Source organism: Ammospiza caudacuta, chromosome 1, assembly GCF_027887145.1.
Source record: "Ammospiza caudacuta isolate bAmmCau1 chromosome 1, bAmmCau1.pri, whole genome shotgun sequence".
NCBI classification, from domain to species: domain Eukaryota; kingdom Metazoa; phylum Chordata; class Aves; order Passeriformes; family Passerellidae; genus Ammospiza; species Ammospiza caudacuta.
In genome coordinates, this window is record NC_080593.1 from 21,827,900 (window position 1) to 21,842,487 (window position 14,588).

General features: G+C 36.4%; 1 protein-coding gene across 1 annotated transcript in view; it reads left to right on the plus strand.

The window, feature by feature from the left end:
• The window catches only part of ITGA8 (integrin subunit alpha 8), a 111,234-nt gene that overhangs the window by 49,986 nt on the left and 46,660 nt on the right, over positions 1–14,588 (plus strand). The window contains exons 16-21 of the mRNA XM_058802064.1: positions 1,461–1,516; positions 2,110–2,264; positions 3,420–3,557; positions 4,012–4,079; positions 5,027–5,174; positions 11,438–11,530. Of these exons, the coding sequence (XP_058658047.1) occupies positions 1,461–1,516; positions 2,110–2,264; positions 3,420–3,557; positions 4,012–4,079; positions 5,027–5,174; positions 11,438–11,530 (658 nt within the window). The remainder of the gene's footprint in view (positions 1–1,460; positions 1,517–2,109; positions 2,265–3,419; positions 3,558–4,011; positions 4,080–5,026; positions 5,175–11,437; positions 11,531–14,588) is intronic.

Below are 14,588 nucleotides of genomic sequence, written 5' to 3' on the forward strand. Positions count from 1 at the left end.
CGGAATAACAGTAGTGAGGAGATCAAGATCAATGAATAAGGCAATTTTTAAAATTTAATTTAAGCTGATTTTAATGCTGACCTACAATTTATTTTCCATATGCAAACGAAAATATTTTATGAAGCCATGAAAATTTTCATTAAGAATGACTGGTAACCAGAAGCACTTGCAAGAATCTATCACCTGAGCAATTTTGTTACATTATACAGGATTTCATTAGGAATTATGGTATGCAGAACTATGTGGCAGGTGACAGCAGAAATCAAAAATCAAGAACATCTTTCCAGTGACAGATTTCTTGTTTTGCCACTTGTCAGGGAAGTACGCTCTGCTAATTGCATCAACAGGCATAATTAATACTGTTTCTCATACCATCTAGAGTAATTTGTGAAAACTTTTTCAAAATGCAATTCAGTTAAATATTTATAAAACTTGCACAGATTCCTTACAAAGTGAAACTTGTCTATAATCATAACTTTTTCTGGGTTTTTTAAATTAATTTTTATATAAGTTTAAAGTTCAGATTAGAAGGTATCAGCCAATACAACTATAAAAGGCTTCTCCTGTCAGTTGTTGAGTATAACTGCAAATGTGTTGCCAGTCTTACACAGAAATATTTCTTATGGGAAAGGACTCTCCTATGGTTGAGGTGACATTTGTATATGGTTACAGTTGTGATATGAGTATTTCTAGGCTCAAAAGAGCTTGCTATACATTCAGAACAGGCAAATTAAAAACAATTAACTTATGTTGTGTTCCTTTTTGTGGAATGCATTGCTTTAACATACTAGAAAAAGAACATGAATCACAAATTTCTCTATGCTTTGATTTAGGTGATGTAAGTGCCCCTTTCTGCAAAACTTAGCTAATTAAATGCAATGCAGTTTGGTTAGTCTGATGTCAGAAAGATCGAAAAATTTAAGTTTTATGTTTGGAATTAATTGCAGCCTGTTGAAATAATGAAAATCTTATAGTAATGCCAGTGGAACACATTGGTATCCCAAGTGCTTTAATTTGCTGGAAAAGAGCTTGAGCGTTGACAATATGCTCCAAGATTTTTCTGATTTGACCATGATGAACCAGAAAGTATTTCTGCAGACAGCCTCTTACGAAGGTGGTTTCCTGAACTTCAGCATAAAAAATCCAGCTTTGGCAATAGTGTCAGAAGGGTCATCTCCATAGACTCTTTCAAGAACTGCTGAGACCAGAGAATCTTCTCTGTACCTTTGCCAGGAAATATTCAGAGACTGTCTTCTGAATATTCTTCTGTGATTATTAGTGAAGCCTAGGAGACTTCCTGACATAATTAGGGAATACCATAGGTAGCTAGATACAATCTCAGTTAACATCTTTTTAAGCAAATTAAAATAAAACTTAAAAGATATGATTTGGGAACTGCTGATTCCCAGGTAAGTCCATTTTCTGCTAATAATGAATTACTTCTCCTTTTTTATATGTAGCTTTACTGTAAGAGTCTGCGCAGATTTTGAAGGTCAAAGTATCTCAGATGAGATAGGTAAGAAATATTTTCTGTTGCTGTAATTTACTCTAGTCCTGCTCCATTTCAAATGTATTTTTTCCTACACTTGTAAAGACAATAGGAGTGAGATCCTCCTCAGGCAAGAAAATGCAGTTTAAAAAAAGTAGATAAACAGATGGATATATGGATATATGAATAGATAGATAGATAGATAGATAGATAGATAGATAGATAGATAGATAGACAGATGTGTGTGTGTGTGTGTGTGTGTGTGTATGCAAACCTTTTATTACTCACTTATAAGATTTTTTTTTTCAGTTTAAGTAGTTTTCTAAATAAAACCAAGAATGTACCTTGTTGGAGAAAGTTCTGTTTTGGAAAATTAATAAATTAAAGGGACAGAAGTCCTGTACACATATGATCTGTCAATGAAATAAGAAAGCTTAAATTATACATCCTGCATAATTTGGATCAAAACTTAGTGGGCTTTTAAACAGACAGGCACTTAAAACATGGATTAGTTTTTCTCGGAAGACTTGCCTAGGTTAATGAATTATAATACAGAATGAATTCCTTACTGTTTTATTTCTGTGATATCAATAAGTAATTTATTTATTTGTATCCCTTAGTGCTGAAAGGTGAATTGCAGTTAGATTCATTGAAACAGAAAGGAGCTGTTAAGAGAACCCTCTTCTTTGATTACCATCAGTCACATCACTACTTCTCCATTGTGATAGAAAGACAGAAACAACTCCATTGCCAGGACTTCCTTGTTTATCTCAGAGTAAGTTGTTTAAAATATTTTGGACTTTCATCATTATTTGAGTAGTACCAGGGATTTAAAGATAATAATAAAAAGGAGTCACTGGAAAAGGAAGAGTTATCTCCAAAATTACAGAAATGGGATACAAGATAGACTTCATCTGTATGTTCAGTATGTCCAGAGCATTCTGCTACCTTGAAAAAATTCCCTATGTAAATCTTTGGCCTCATCTTTTGTCAATATAAGTAGAAAAGAAGGATTTTGAAGACTGTAGAATTTCTTTATGTAAAAATACCTTAATTTCATGCTCTTCTGGAAATTCTGATCAAATACTGCATCTTCTGATATAAAAATGCAAGATTGCTTTCCATTTTTGGTATTCTTTTTTTTTTTTTTAATATTCACAGTGCAGTAATAAATGAATCATGTTAAATACCATGCCAATTTAGGTTCAAAAGATTATAAAGGAGTCTTACCAGAAATATTGGCCTAAAATTCATACATTTTTTAAAATATTTTAAAGATATTTTAAAATAATTTTAGAAAAACTAAAACTATGAAATTGAAGTTGTAAAGGTGAAAGGATCAATACTTCCTCACTTGCAGGTGGGGTTACCTCATGCAATTGAAGTAGATTATTCCAAGTCTGATCCAAGAAATGCAGTGGGAGGTGAAATGGAGACGTTTCAAGCACTATGTAAGGACATATCTAGATAGTAAAGGTGGTTTAATTTTACCATTGCTAAGTCTTATAAATTCTTAGGTATGGTACAAACCAGCAATATTACCTCCACAAATCCACACATGCCCTACCTCCATTTCAAAAGGAAGGGGGGCAGTACCTGATAGGAGTTGGTTCTGTGTGTCTCTCTTAAACAGCTTCATTTTAGGCTAATGCTTTGAAAAATTTCTGAGTCTACTCAGCTCAGCCAGCTTCTTCCAGATGTGGGGCTGTGGAGGCAATGTGTTCTGGGCATTCCAGTTACTGGTGAGTCACTTTGCTTTCCTAATGACACCACATGCAGCCAGAATTTGGCCAGCATCTGTCAAAGAACCATGTCTTACCTTCAATAAAGACCACATCTTTACCTTCAGAAGTCTGAATTTGTTGCTTTTTACACCAACTGAAATAATCATAGCAAACCATTGGTTTTATTATGTGATTGTTACTCACAGGATGAAACAGAATTTAGAGATAAATTATCTCCTATCAATATAAACTTCAATTATAGTTTGGATGAGACCAGTTTTGAAGATAGTTTCACTGTGAAGCCAATCCTGAACTATTACCAGAAAAACTTACTAGCAGAGCAGGTATGAGTTTTGCATGTTATATTTTCCGTATATAAACATGAAAGCATTTACAAATATTATGTGTGTCATCTTCCTTAAAAGAGAAAGCCAGAAATTACATGACAGGGATTTAATTAATACAAAATGTAGACTCAATATAAAACTAGAACAAACAGGCCTTTCAAGTATCTCCAAAACTTTCTTGTTTTGATTGCCTTCTAGAATATGTAAGCCAAGTTAGTGTGGGAAAGGGACTGAAGATTATATTGTTCTGCTAAGGATATATTTGACCATCTAAATAGTCTCCAACCTCTTACTACCACATGAAAAGGAGCTCACAGAAAGCATAAAAAGATTTATTTCAGTAAAGCAGTGCTAGTGGTACTTAAGACAGGTTAGCAATATGTAGTGATGCAATTTGGACTTTAAGGCATGTACTAACTGTATTATATTTTTTTATTTGGCAATGATACAGGCTTACATTCTGGTTGACTGTGGGGAGGACAACTTATGTATTCCTGACTTGCAACTTTCTGCAGTGCCGTAAGTGAAATAAGATACATTATGCTGTATATGCACCGTCCAGACACTGCTAACTGTTGCAACAGAATGATGTAGAACACAGTTCTGTTGTTTACTGTAGCTAATCACTCTTACTTGATTTCCTGATTTTAATTTGTGCATCCATTTCAGCTATAAAACCAAGAAATGGATGCACAAATTAAAACAAACCACATTCATGATGTTTAATGGTTATCATAGAAAATATAGTTTGCAGGTGTTTGTTAGAGTGGCTCTAGTTCTGTGAAAACCAAGAGATTATACAAATTGTTGTTCATAGGAGGTTTCAAGTTTTTTATTTCAGTGTGCCTGTGACTTTGCACTTGGACACAATTCTCCTGAACTCGGTATACAGTGAAGTAAATTAATCTCAAAATAAAATTTTCAAAATATGGCAACAGTTTCTTCTGTGGAGGGAGAAATATGCCAAGCAGGACAAGTGGGGAATGTCAGAGAGTTACCTGACTCTCATCAGAATCAGTCTGTAGCTGTGAAACAAGGGCACAGTGCCATTGCAGGTCTCAGGAGAATATCTGTCATTGTTTGTATTGCAGTGGACATGAGGAGATAACTACCACCTTTGTGTCCTCCAGAAAACAATGCTCATGAGACCTTGTGGCAAGTGGTTCCTCCACTAAATACTTCCTGTTGTTTAGAAAGTAGTCAGGCTCTGAAATTTTTTACCAGTTGCTTTCAAGTTTTGTGATAGTCCATCTTGGCCACAGTGGTGTTTTCTCTTAACCTCTTTTCTACCCAGGTCCTGGTATACTTTTTGATGTTGTCATTTTTATAGAAAATGGGGTTTTTTTGTGTTCACCGAGTGTTTTCCAGAACAAATGGTCTGAGAGCAAAATGTCCTTCTGCTTTATTCATATATAAATCCTAATTGTGCATGTTTTAACTCCTGACAAGTAGTATGTTCTGTACAGGGATACAGATCAGCTAATAATTGGAGAAGAAAACTGTGTCATGCTCATAATAAATCCAAGGAATGATGGGGAAGGAGCCTATGAAGCTGAGCTACATATAAAGATTCCACCCGAAGCAGATTACACCGGGGTCGAACGCAACAACAAGGTAAAGTAAAATCAAGATGTTAGCGATAATGACAGCTGAGAGCAAGGATTACCTACATAGGCTGTACCAGCTGAAAGCAGCACATAAAGAGGTTCCTTTCAGGAAGGGAGATTCCATCAACTCTCAGCTATCCTTGCTTGCACAGCCCAGGGTAAAGATAAGCCATGCCTCCAAAAGATGGGAAGGACAGGACCATTCTGTTCAGAGCCAGATCAGGTTCATTCCCATTAACCCAGCTCCTTCCCACTAACTTCTTTATAGTACTACACAAATATTGTCACATTTCTTCTAGGAATAGAGGTGTTCACATACCTATACCTATTCACAATTCCTATGTTCAGATTTTGAACCAGTAAACAATACCAATAGCAGAAAGTAATACTGCCAAATTCCTTTATGCTTCCTTTAGCCTGGGATCCCATGGTACCAACTCCCAGTCAGAGTTAATGAGCCCTGCTGACTCCCAGACACTTGGACACTGCTGTCTCCCCTCACAGCACACCAGTGTTTTACTACTATTAAAGGTGTCCCAGTTTCCAGTATCCTGAATAGTTGGACACTACTGCAGTATAACACTGACAAAGTTACTTTTCCTTGTTGTCAATTCTTTCATGTTATAAATGGACAAAAAATGCAATTAAAATGTAAAATGTGCCAGTGTTCACAGAAGGATTAATGTTGACTGAAGTCTTGCTGAGCTGTACTGAACATTCAGTGCTTTTCCTTTTTGGGTCTGTTTGTTTATTTAAGAGCAAAGATGAAACCCTATCCTGCAAACAAGCAGAGTGTTCATGTATTCTCTGTTGGACAGCAAGTCTGAATTGCCTCATCTGCACATATATCTCCCAGGCTGTTGCAACATGAGCCTGCTTTTTTCTGTTAGTGCCTGGAATGTTCAAAAGGGCCTCAAGGGTGACAGTGGGAGAAAGCAAGTTAATTTCCTTTCTGAAGGCAAATGTTTTTAAGGAAGTTGAATTAACTTACAAGGTATTTCCTTATTCTCCTTCTGTCAGTGACTTTATTAATGGGCTTCTAACCTAGTTTGAAAAAAAAATCCAAGAAGAAGTAATGCTATCATCAAAGATGATAGAAATTCTCTGCAACTTCACATCTCAGAAATATATCTTAAAGACACCAGCCTTTTCCTACTGCCTGTTCCTTTTGTTCTCTTAGCAAAGCCACTGGTTTTTTGGACTGTAATCTACAAAACTAAAGTTCTCTTTAACATGCTACAAATGGTTACTTTTTTCCTTCCTTCCTCTTTAGAAATCTTTTGCTGCTCTTTTGGATTTTACCAAGATGTCAGAGGAGGCACTAATTCCAAAACGCAAACATGTATTAGCCCATATCTATTATTTGAAGGACCTGGGGGTGGGAGTAGACAAGAGGCTGGACATGAGTTATCAATGTGCATTTCCAGCCCAGAAAGTCAAACGTGTCCTGGGCTGCATCAGCCTTATGAAGGGAGACTAAAACAGAGAGAGACTTCTTACACTGCCATGTTGTGGCAGGACAAGGGAGAATAAATTCAAACTGAAAGAAAGGAGGTTGAGATTAGATACTAAGAAAATTTCTTGGCTGTGAGGGTGGTGAGGCACTGGAACAGGTTGTCCAGGGAAGCTACAGATGTCTCATCCCTTGAAATGTTTAAGGCCTGGTTGGATGGAGCAGCCTGGTGTAGTAGAAGGTGACTTGTCCACAGTGGCAGGGGTGGAACAAGATGATTGTTAAGGTCCCTTCCAATCCAAACCATTCTCTGATCTGGACAGAGAGAAATCATTCAGGGTTTTTTACCATTTTAGAAAAAACTTAGTTTTATAGTGACAACACAATAGACTCATGGAGAAAGGAAGGAAAGATCCTGGTGCTTTGGAAGAATAAAGAGAAGCTAGAATGGGTTGAGAAGGAGTTTTAAAGTTAGAATACTTTTTCTTTTGAGGACAAAATTTTAAAAACCCAGGAAACACAATACAATTACTTCATTGTTTTCAGATTTTGGGAAGGATAAAAATGCCTTTCTGACAAATCCAATTCTGAATCCTCGTAGATAAAAAACTGCCCTCCTTTTCTCTACATTTACTTAGCTCATTCACACACATAATTTATTTCATATTTTTTGCTTTTTGTACTTCATTCAGAAAGATATCATCATGTTCTTTCTGAGAAGGATCAAAACATTAGTCCTACTTGCTACGTCATTTTTAGTTCTTTCTTTCTGCATTTCAAGGACCATTTTCACAAGGATTACAAACGGCAGTGAAAAGAAGTTTATTCTTCCTATTGTTTTGAATAGTAAATGTATATTTCTTTTAACTATATTTTTTGAAATATTATGTTTCCATTATGTAAACTAAAATATTAACTTCTATGTTCATTTGGAAAAAATTGATACTGTAAATTTCTTCTAAAATTTTCTAAATGTAAATTCTTCTGTTACCAGGATCACCAAATTCTTAGGGGTCATAGTATCACTGAGTATAAGTGAGTATAAATGAGAGGGATTCAATTCATTCAACTTACAGGGCTTTGAGCAATTTGAACTGACAAGATAACAGAAGAAGTTATCACACTGGATGCCATAAACACTGAGGCATATGGAAAAAAGGTCTGCAGGCACTTTTTGAGGCATGGACTAGAGGTGAAAATGACAGTTTTCATGTCAGTTGCAGTGGAGTCAGGATTCCAGTTCTTATTTTTATGTTTGTGTTGTATCCTGACAATGGGGTATCTGTGACTGCTCCAGAAATGTACCTAATTTAATATAAAGCAATTTCAGCAGACAGGTAGATTTATGGTAGAGCCTATTGCAATCATATTCTTAAAGCTCTGCCTCTAGGTTGCATTTCCTCTTCGTTGCATCCATGTTTACAGTCCTCTTGTAGATGTTTTTCTCCGAACTGCAGAATTCCTGGTATTAAGGCAGGGATAAGGTTCTCCTCAAAGCCAACAAATCAGGCAGAGTAAGACAAGAATAAATGAAATGGAATTTGATACATTTCTGATGGAACTGAAATATCTATAGAATCAAATAATTCAATTACACTGTCATAATTTCAAACTGACTGTATTCATAGAGGATATTTGTCTACTGTGGAGCTATTCTGCATTTAGTCGAGCTAATAAAGAAACACACATTAAGTGCTTTATAGAGAAACACCTTAAGTGCCTCCTGTCCAATCCTGCTTTTTTTTCTTTATTTCATGTTAGCAATGTATTGTGTTATTCTATATCTTTTGAATTACACTTAGAAGCTGATGAAGTCAACAACTTCACTGAAAATTCACTTGTCTTCTAGCTCCTCCCTTCAGCTTTGTGCAGTATAGTGTTTGACGTGCCTCAGTAGGCATCATCTTCTTATCTCCTGATCCTGTAGAATATTGCACACAGACTGTGCAACTGCATAAAAGATTAGCAACATTTTGCAGAAATGGGATCGTAGGCAAGTGGAGAGGCAAATGAATATGTGTGATTTTAAAGTCTGAGGTCAGGGACATGATTTTGGAGCTTCGTTGATTCCTGCAGAGGCTGACACTTCCTTCAGTCAAAAGCTGAGGATTGAAATAGAATGACTTTAAATGAAATCAAGTGTGTTTTCCACCAGTTGTATTGTGGAAATACTTAGAAGGTCCAGATACCAGGTAAATGAGAAAATTACCACAGCTTCTCTAGTTCCTGCAAACCCACTGGCTTGCAGTAACTGTGCATATGCAGTAGTTGTGAATTTACTGAAATTAGCTGCAATGAAGAAAGTATAACCACTTTGTAGTATTATATACATATATTTCCAGCAGTAGATCCAGAGACAATATGTACTGCTGTATGGTACATTCTTACACCACAACAGTCCCTAACAAGACTGTGTGTTTGAATTCCCAGCCATTGCCTGAACACTGTGCACCAGCCCTTTGCTCCATGGTAGAGCTGCCCATATTGAACAGCTCAATCCTGCCTTAGTAGCAAAAGCTGGGACCCAAATTCTTATGGAATAATTAGTAAATCAGGCAAATACAAAGCACTAACAGATATTTGTTACACACCAAAAACATTATATATTTTGGCAGAACTGCCTCTACTCAGGCTGGAAACTGCAGACTGGTGAAGATCACATCCAGACTGGTATTGCAGTGGATAAGCTCTGAGCCATTTCCCCCATGCCCATCTGAACTAAACAGTTAAAATGAGAAAAAGACCTGGAACATTCTTGTCTTACATGGAAATTCTTAGACTAGGTACATTGTGGCTGGGTAGATGAGACATGATTTGAGCTTGGTGAAGGCGAAGACTACTCTTCATATGTCAGTTAGATACATAAATATGCATCAACCAGAAGATCCCCTAATCAACTAATTAAATCAACTAATCCATCCCCTTTTCCTCATAAAATAAAATTGGAAGGTGATGGTAAAGGAAAGAGGAAGTTTTTTACTTGCCAGCTGGTTGTGTTTAACCATTGTGGCATCACTACAACCACAAAAGAGTTTCAAGCTTGTAGGCTGCCTGGATTACTTAAAGTATCCAATCACTTTCTAGTTAAAATGCACCCTGGGAGCACATGTGATAATTGTTGGGGTTTTACTTCTGCTCAAGACTGCAAAAAAAACCTGTGTGTTGCTACAGAAATGTGAATTGCTACCAATGTCAGGTAGAAGGGCTTTGTGGCAAACCCTTCCATCTGGCTGAGTTATATATGAATGTAATGATGCTGACCACAGTAGGTGTACTAGTCTCAGCTCTTGCTAGCTTCCTGCCTGGTTTTAATTTTCCTATTTTGTACTTAACCACCTCAAAAAGATGATCAGTGCAAAAACAGACAGTAAATCTCATTATGGAAGGAATTCTACCAAGATTGACCCTTTGTCACATCTTTAGACTGCACAAATTAGCTTTTGTGATGCTGGTGAGATAAATTCTGCAGCATTAATCATTTTTAGTCTAGGAACATAGCCTCCAGATTGCAGAAGAACTCCTTGAAAAACTCCTATATTTTCTCAGCCTTTGAGGTCCAAAAAAAAATATGTGATAAGGGCTGATTTACTTTGTGTTGGTCTATAATACAGCATCTTTAAAGAAACTGCCAAGTATCTAATACAAATGAGTATATATATCTAACTTTTAGACTTCAATTTCAACTCCTCTCCCCCAACAAAAGCAAAACTATAAACCCACACATCAAGATCAAATGGACAATTTTCCAGACACGTTTGATTCTGACTGTGTTAACACCCTCTTTTCTCCCATGCATTGCTTCCCACCTCTAATTAACCAGCTGGAGAGAATATAAAAATGCTTCCCTCCCAACCCTAGAGAGGCTTGGGAAGGCTGTTAGTGCACTGGAAATGCTGTGTAACAAACTTTTGTTTCCTCCTAGCAAACTGTAAAAATGTTAGCATACAATGAGGTGTCTGCTGAGGGCATGCTTCACATGGGCTCTGTTTAGGACATGCCCTGTCTTTTCTTTTAATCTCAGGAAGTTACAAGGACAGCATGTCCATGCTGGCTTTTACAGATAGGGCAAATTGGTACAGATTTCCCAGGTCTTTTTATACAGAGGTCATGAGCTCATTCACACTGGTTCATCTGTGAGAATCACAAATGAGCAGAAAGGCAATGCAACTTGCTGCATCCTGCTTTTACAAAGCTGCTTTCTGCACATACATGGAAATGTCTTCATTTACTGAAGATGTCAGAGAGGAAAACAGAAAAAAACCCCAACACATTTTATTGCAACCCCCCATATTTTATTGCTTTGCTTTATTCTGTATCTACTAGCTTGCACTGTTTTATAGCTGTATCTCTTTTGTAGTTTGTTTTGTTTACAGATGATATTACTAGTGATAAGGATTGCTATAAACAAAAACAACCTTTATATCTGATAATGTGAAAATCTATCTCCTTTGTTGCTAATTATGTTTTTACAGAATTACTGTGAGACCTATTCTTCTCACTTAGTTTTGTCTACTCTTTGTTTCTCTGTTGAGTCATTATGGCTATAGGAATGATTCACGGCAACAAAGCAGTATGGTAAAACTAGACATAGAGTGATCTCATCCTGGTTCTTAAGGTACTGGGAAACTATCCTATTTGTTTTTCCCTGGCATCAGTTTCCCCCCGTTGTCTGACAATAACCAACTAAATGTTTTGATAGTGCTCTGAGCAGGTGTCTGAAATCAAAAGAAAGGTCACAGTCAAAAAGGCATCACTTTCCCAACTGGATCCATTTCACTGTGATCTCTGACCTCTGTATTGGTGTCCTTTTGTTGCAGGCCCTGCGTGTGTTGAGCTGTGATTACAAGATGGAAAATGAAACTAGAATGGTGGTTTGTGATCTTGGGAACCCCATGGTGGCTGGCGCAAACGTAAGGGAAAACCAGATGCATTTACTGATTTTTATCTAATTGAATTTTAAAGGGGAACAAATGGAAATATATTCAATTACCAGAATGTGTCCCAATAAGCAGCACATGAACCAAATTATTTACCTGGACAATAAATTGTTGGTGTAATAAGAGGCAGGGTTGTGCTTTTGGAAAAGTAGCAATTTGTTTTTCTAAAAGATTAATTATGCTAGAACTTGGGGTTCATGTCACTCAAAGAAAGTGAGAGTGACTCAATTTATCACTATCATTTCATTAGAAGTTGCACTAGTATAATGAGAATTCCAATCTATAATGTGATCAGTTTATTTCTCCCTTTTAGAATCCTCTCTACTTAAAACATGAAGATATATGTATAGTAAATGACAACTTCATAACTTCATCAGCCTGATTCTCATCTTGAGTGCATAAGGGTTGTATTGCCAGTTTATATCACAATTTATATCAAGGAAAGTGTGTTTGGAATAAACTTATGCTTTAAAGTTATTATTTTATTTCTAAAGATTTCCCTGAAAAGTAAAAGTATCATCCTAAAAAGTAAAAGTAATTGAAAACATTTCTGAGGAATGGAATTTTCATAATGGGATGATGGGATGCAATGACAGCCTCTAATAAATCATACTACACATTAGATGAAATGATGGTAGCCTTGTTTTTGGACAAAAGCATAACTGTATAATAAGTGATGATGAACACTAGATAAGGATGAAAAATAGGTTTGGAGATAAAAAATTCCACAATTGTCATTCTTTGTCCCTATGTCATGACAAAACAACCCAGGAAACCCCAGAAATGTTAAATCCAGGAATGTTTAGCTATGGATGCTCTTACAGAGGAATTAAGTGTTTCTCATAAATTCTTAAGTTCTAGAAATATTTAACTAAAAGAAAATAATCCAAATATTGATACTTAAATAAAAAACTGTCCTAATAAGAACAAAGCAATCAACAGCTTAAACATATATCAGGAATAAATAACAGCTTTTAGTTGAAAACTACTACTGTTTGAATTTCATATTGGACCTATGGCTTTGCAAAGAAACCAAAGCAAATTTCTTTCGTATTTTCAAAATACCTACTAAGTTAAGGTCTATCCTATGGAAGATCAGTATTTCAATCTTCAGCCTGTCAGTGGAGACAGCCTTTCCTGGCCTCTTTTAATCTTGAAACAGGTCATGTCTGATCCTTCAGTGAAGGCAGGTGTCTCATAGTGTCAGCTGCTTGCATGGCCACAGGCAGTCCCAGAGATTCTCTGGGACTACAGGGAGGTGGAAACCATTGAAAATTAAGCTCCAGGTGATGGACCTCCTGGGAAGAAGAATCTCTACATTGAACTACTTTGAACTAGAATTCTGAAGAGATTACTATAAACATTTCTGAGAAGAACATGGACAAGAAGGCCAAAAGATTTTGTAGCTTTTGTTTTATTCTACTTAATGAAAATCCTAAAAAGTAAAAGTAATTGAAAACATTCTGAGGAATGGAACTTTAATAATGGGATGATGGGATGCAATGACAGGCCAAAGCATGAGAAAATTCCAATTCAAGGCAAATAATTTCTGGTACTGAGAAGACAGCAATTTTATTCATCTGCTTAGTAGTTTCCTAATTAGCATCAAGGCAGAAGCAAATTCTCAAGATACAGACAGAAGTGGACAAGAATATTGTGGGTGATTGGGATGCAGTGGAGTGGGGCAGGAGAGCATAAAGCCCCTTGGGCTGGAAGAGAAAAGGAAGACCAAACACAAGAGACACTAACTTGTATGCCAAGAAGGAAAGGAAATCTTTGCAATAAGCATAAGCAATGGAAAGTTCTGAGTGTAGAGGTGTTAGACTACAGACCCTAATACTCCTCCCTTTGAATCCAAAGCCCTGTTTCCACATCATCCTTCACCCAAAATGCTAGCAATAGCAGTGTGAAGACTTCAGGAATGCCATTTGGTGGCCACTAAAACATTACTACTCTTGCCTGTCTCTTTATGAATTTTCACAGCATAACTAATCCTTCTTCTCTTCAGAATCAATTCTAGGACTGCTCTAAGTTCCATTACCAGATACTATTAAGAACACTACTTCATAAAGAGACAAGTAGCAGAATAAAACAGCAGGGTTCATAATATATTCAAGGGTTTTCTACTTTACAACAAAATAATCCATCCCTTTAAAATTGAGGCATCAAAGGTAGAGCATTACAAAGCCAGATAGCAACATTGTTTGATTAGAGTAAGTGAAATCTTAAATCCTAAATTTATCTTTGAAGCCAGGTCTCCTGGAAGCTCAGTAAAGGTGAAAGGACTTGTGTTTTTTTCAGTCCAAACATATTTGTGATGGCAAATGTACTTCCAAAAGCAAAATACCAGCCCTTTGTACAAATTGCATAAATCTCAAAAGGTTGCTCTGATCCATTTCCAGTTTTGCAAAACAATTCTGCTCTGGCAGGAGATCAGTTATTCTCAAAATACTCAGTCAGAAAGGGACTCTTTGTGGAAGCTGTGAGTGGGAAGGAAGGGTTAGGTCAAAATTGAACATTCCTAGAACTCTTTAACTATTGAGTCACCTTAATGACTTGCCAGCACCCTGAAATCCTAGAATTCTTGAGCTCTTGAAGATCAACTTCTGAGTATGAGGGTTAGGTTGAGATTTTGTAATATAATCTATGGGATATTACTGCAGCAGACTACAGGCTTGTCTGACACCTCACATCTTCAAAATGCATTATGTCATCTGTGTCCTTAAAATTGTTTACTGGCCACAAAAAATATTTCATCTTTTCAGTAATATCTTTGAAGTTAAAAAAAAAATCAAAGAGTAAAAATGAAGATAAAAAGAATTGTTAAGGAAAATCTCAATGCCAGAATGCAAGCTAAATGTCTGACAACATCTCACTGGCAAAGATTGCTCAATATACTTATTTATGACACTGAAATGGATCAGACAAGCTTCCTAATGCCTGTTCAGTGGCATCAGCAAGTGAGAAAATTCTAGTAGAAGAATCTGGAAGTTTATACAAATTAATAGAATAAGGCTAGAAGACAGGAGGC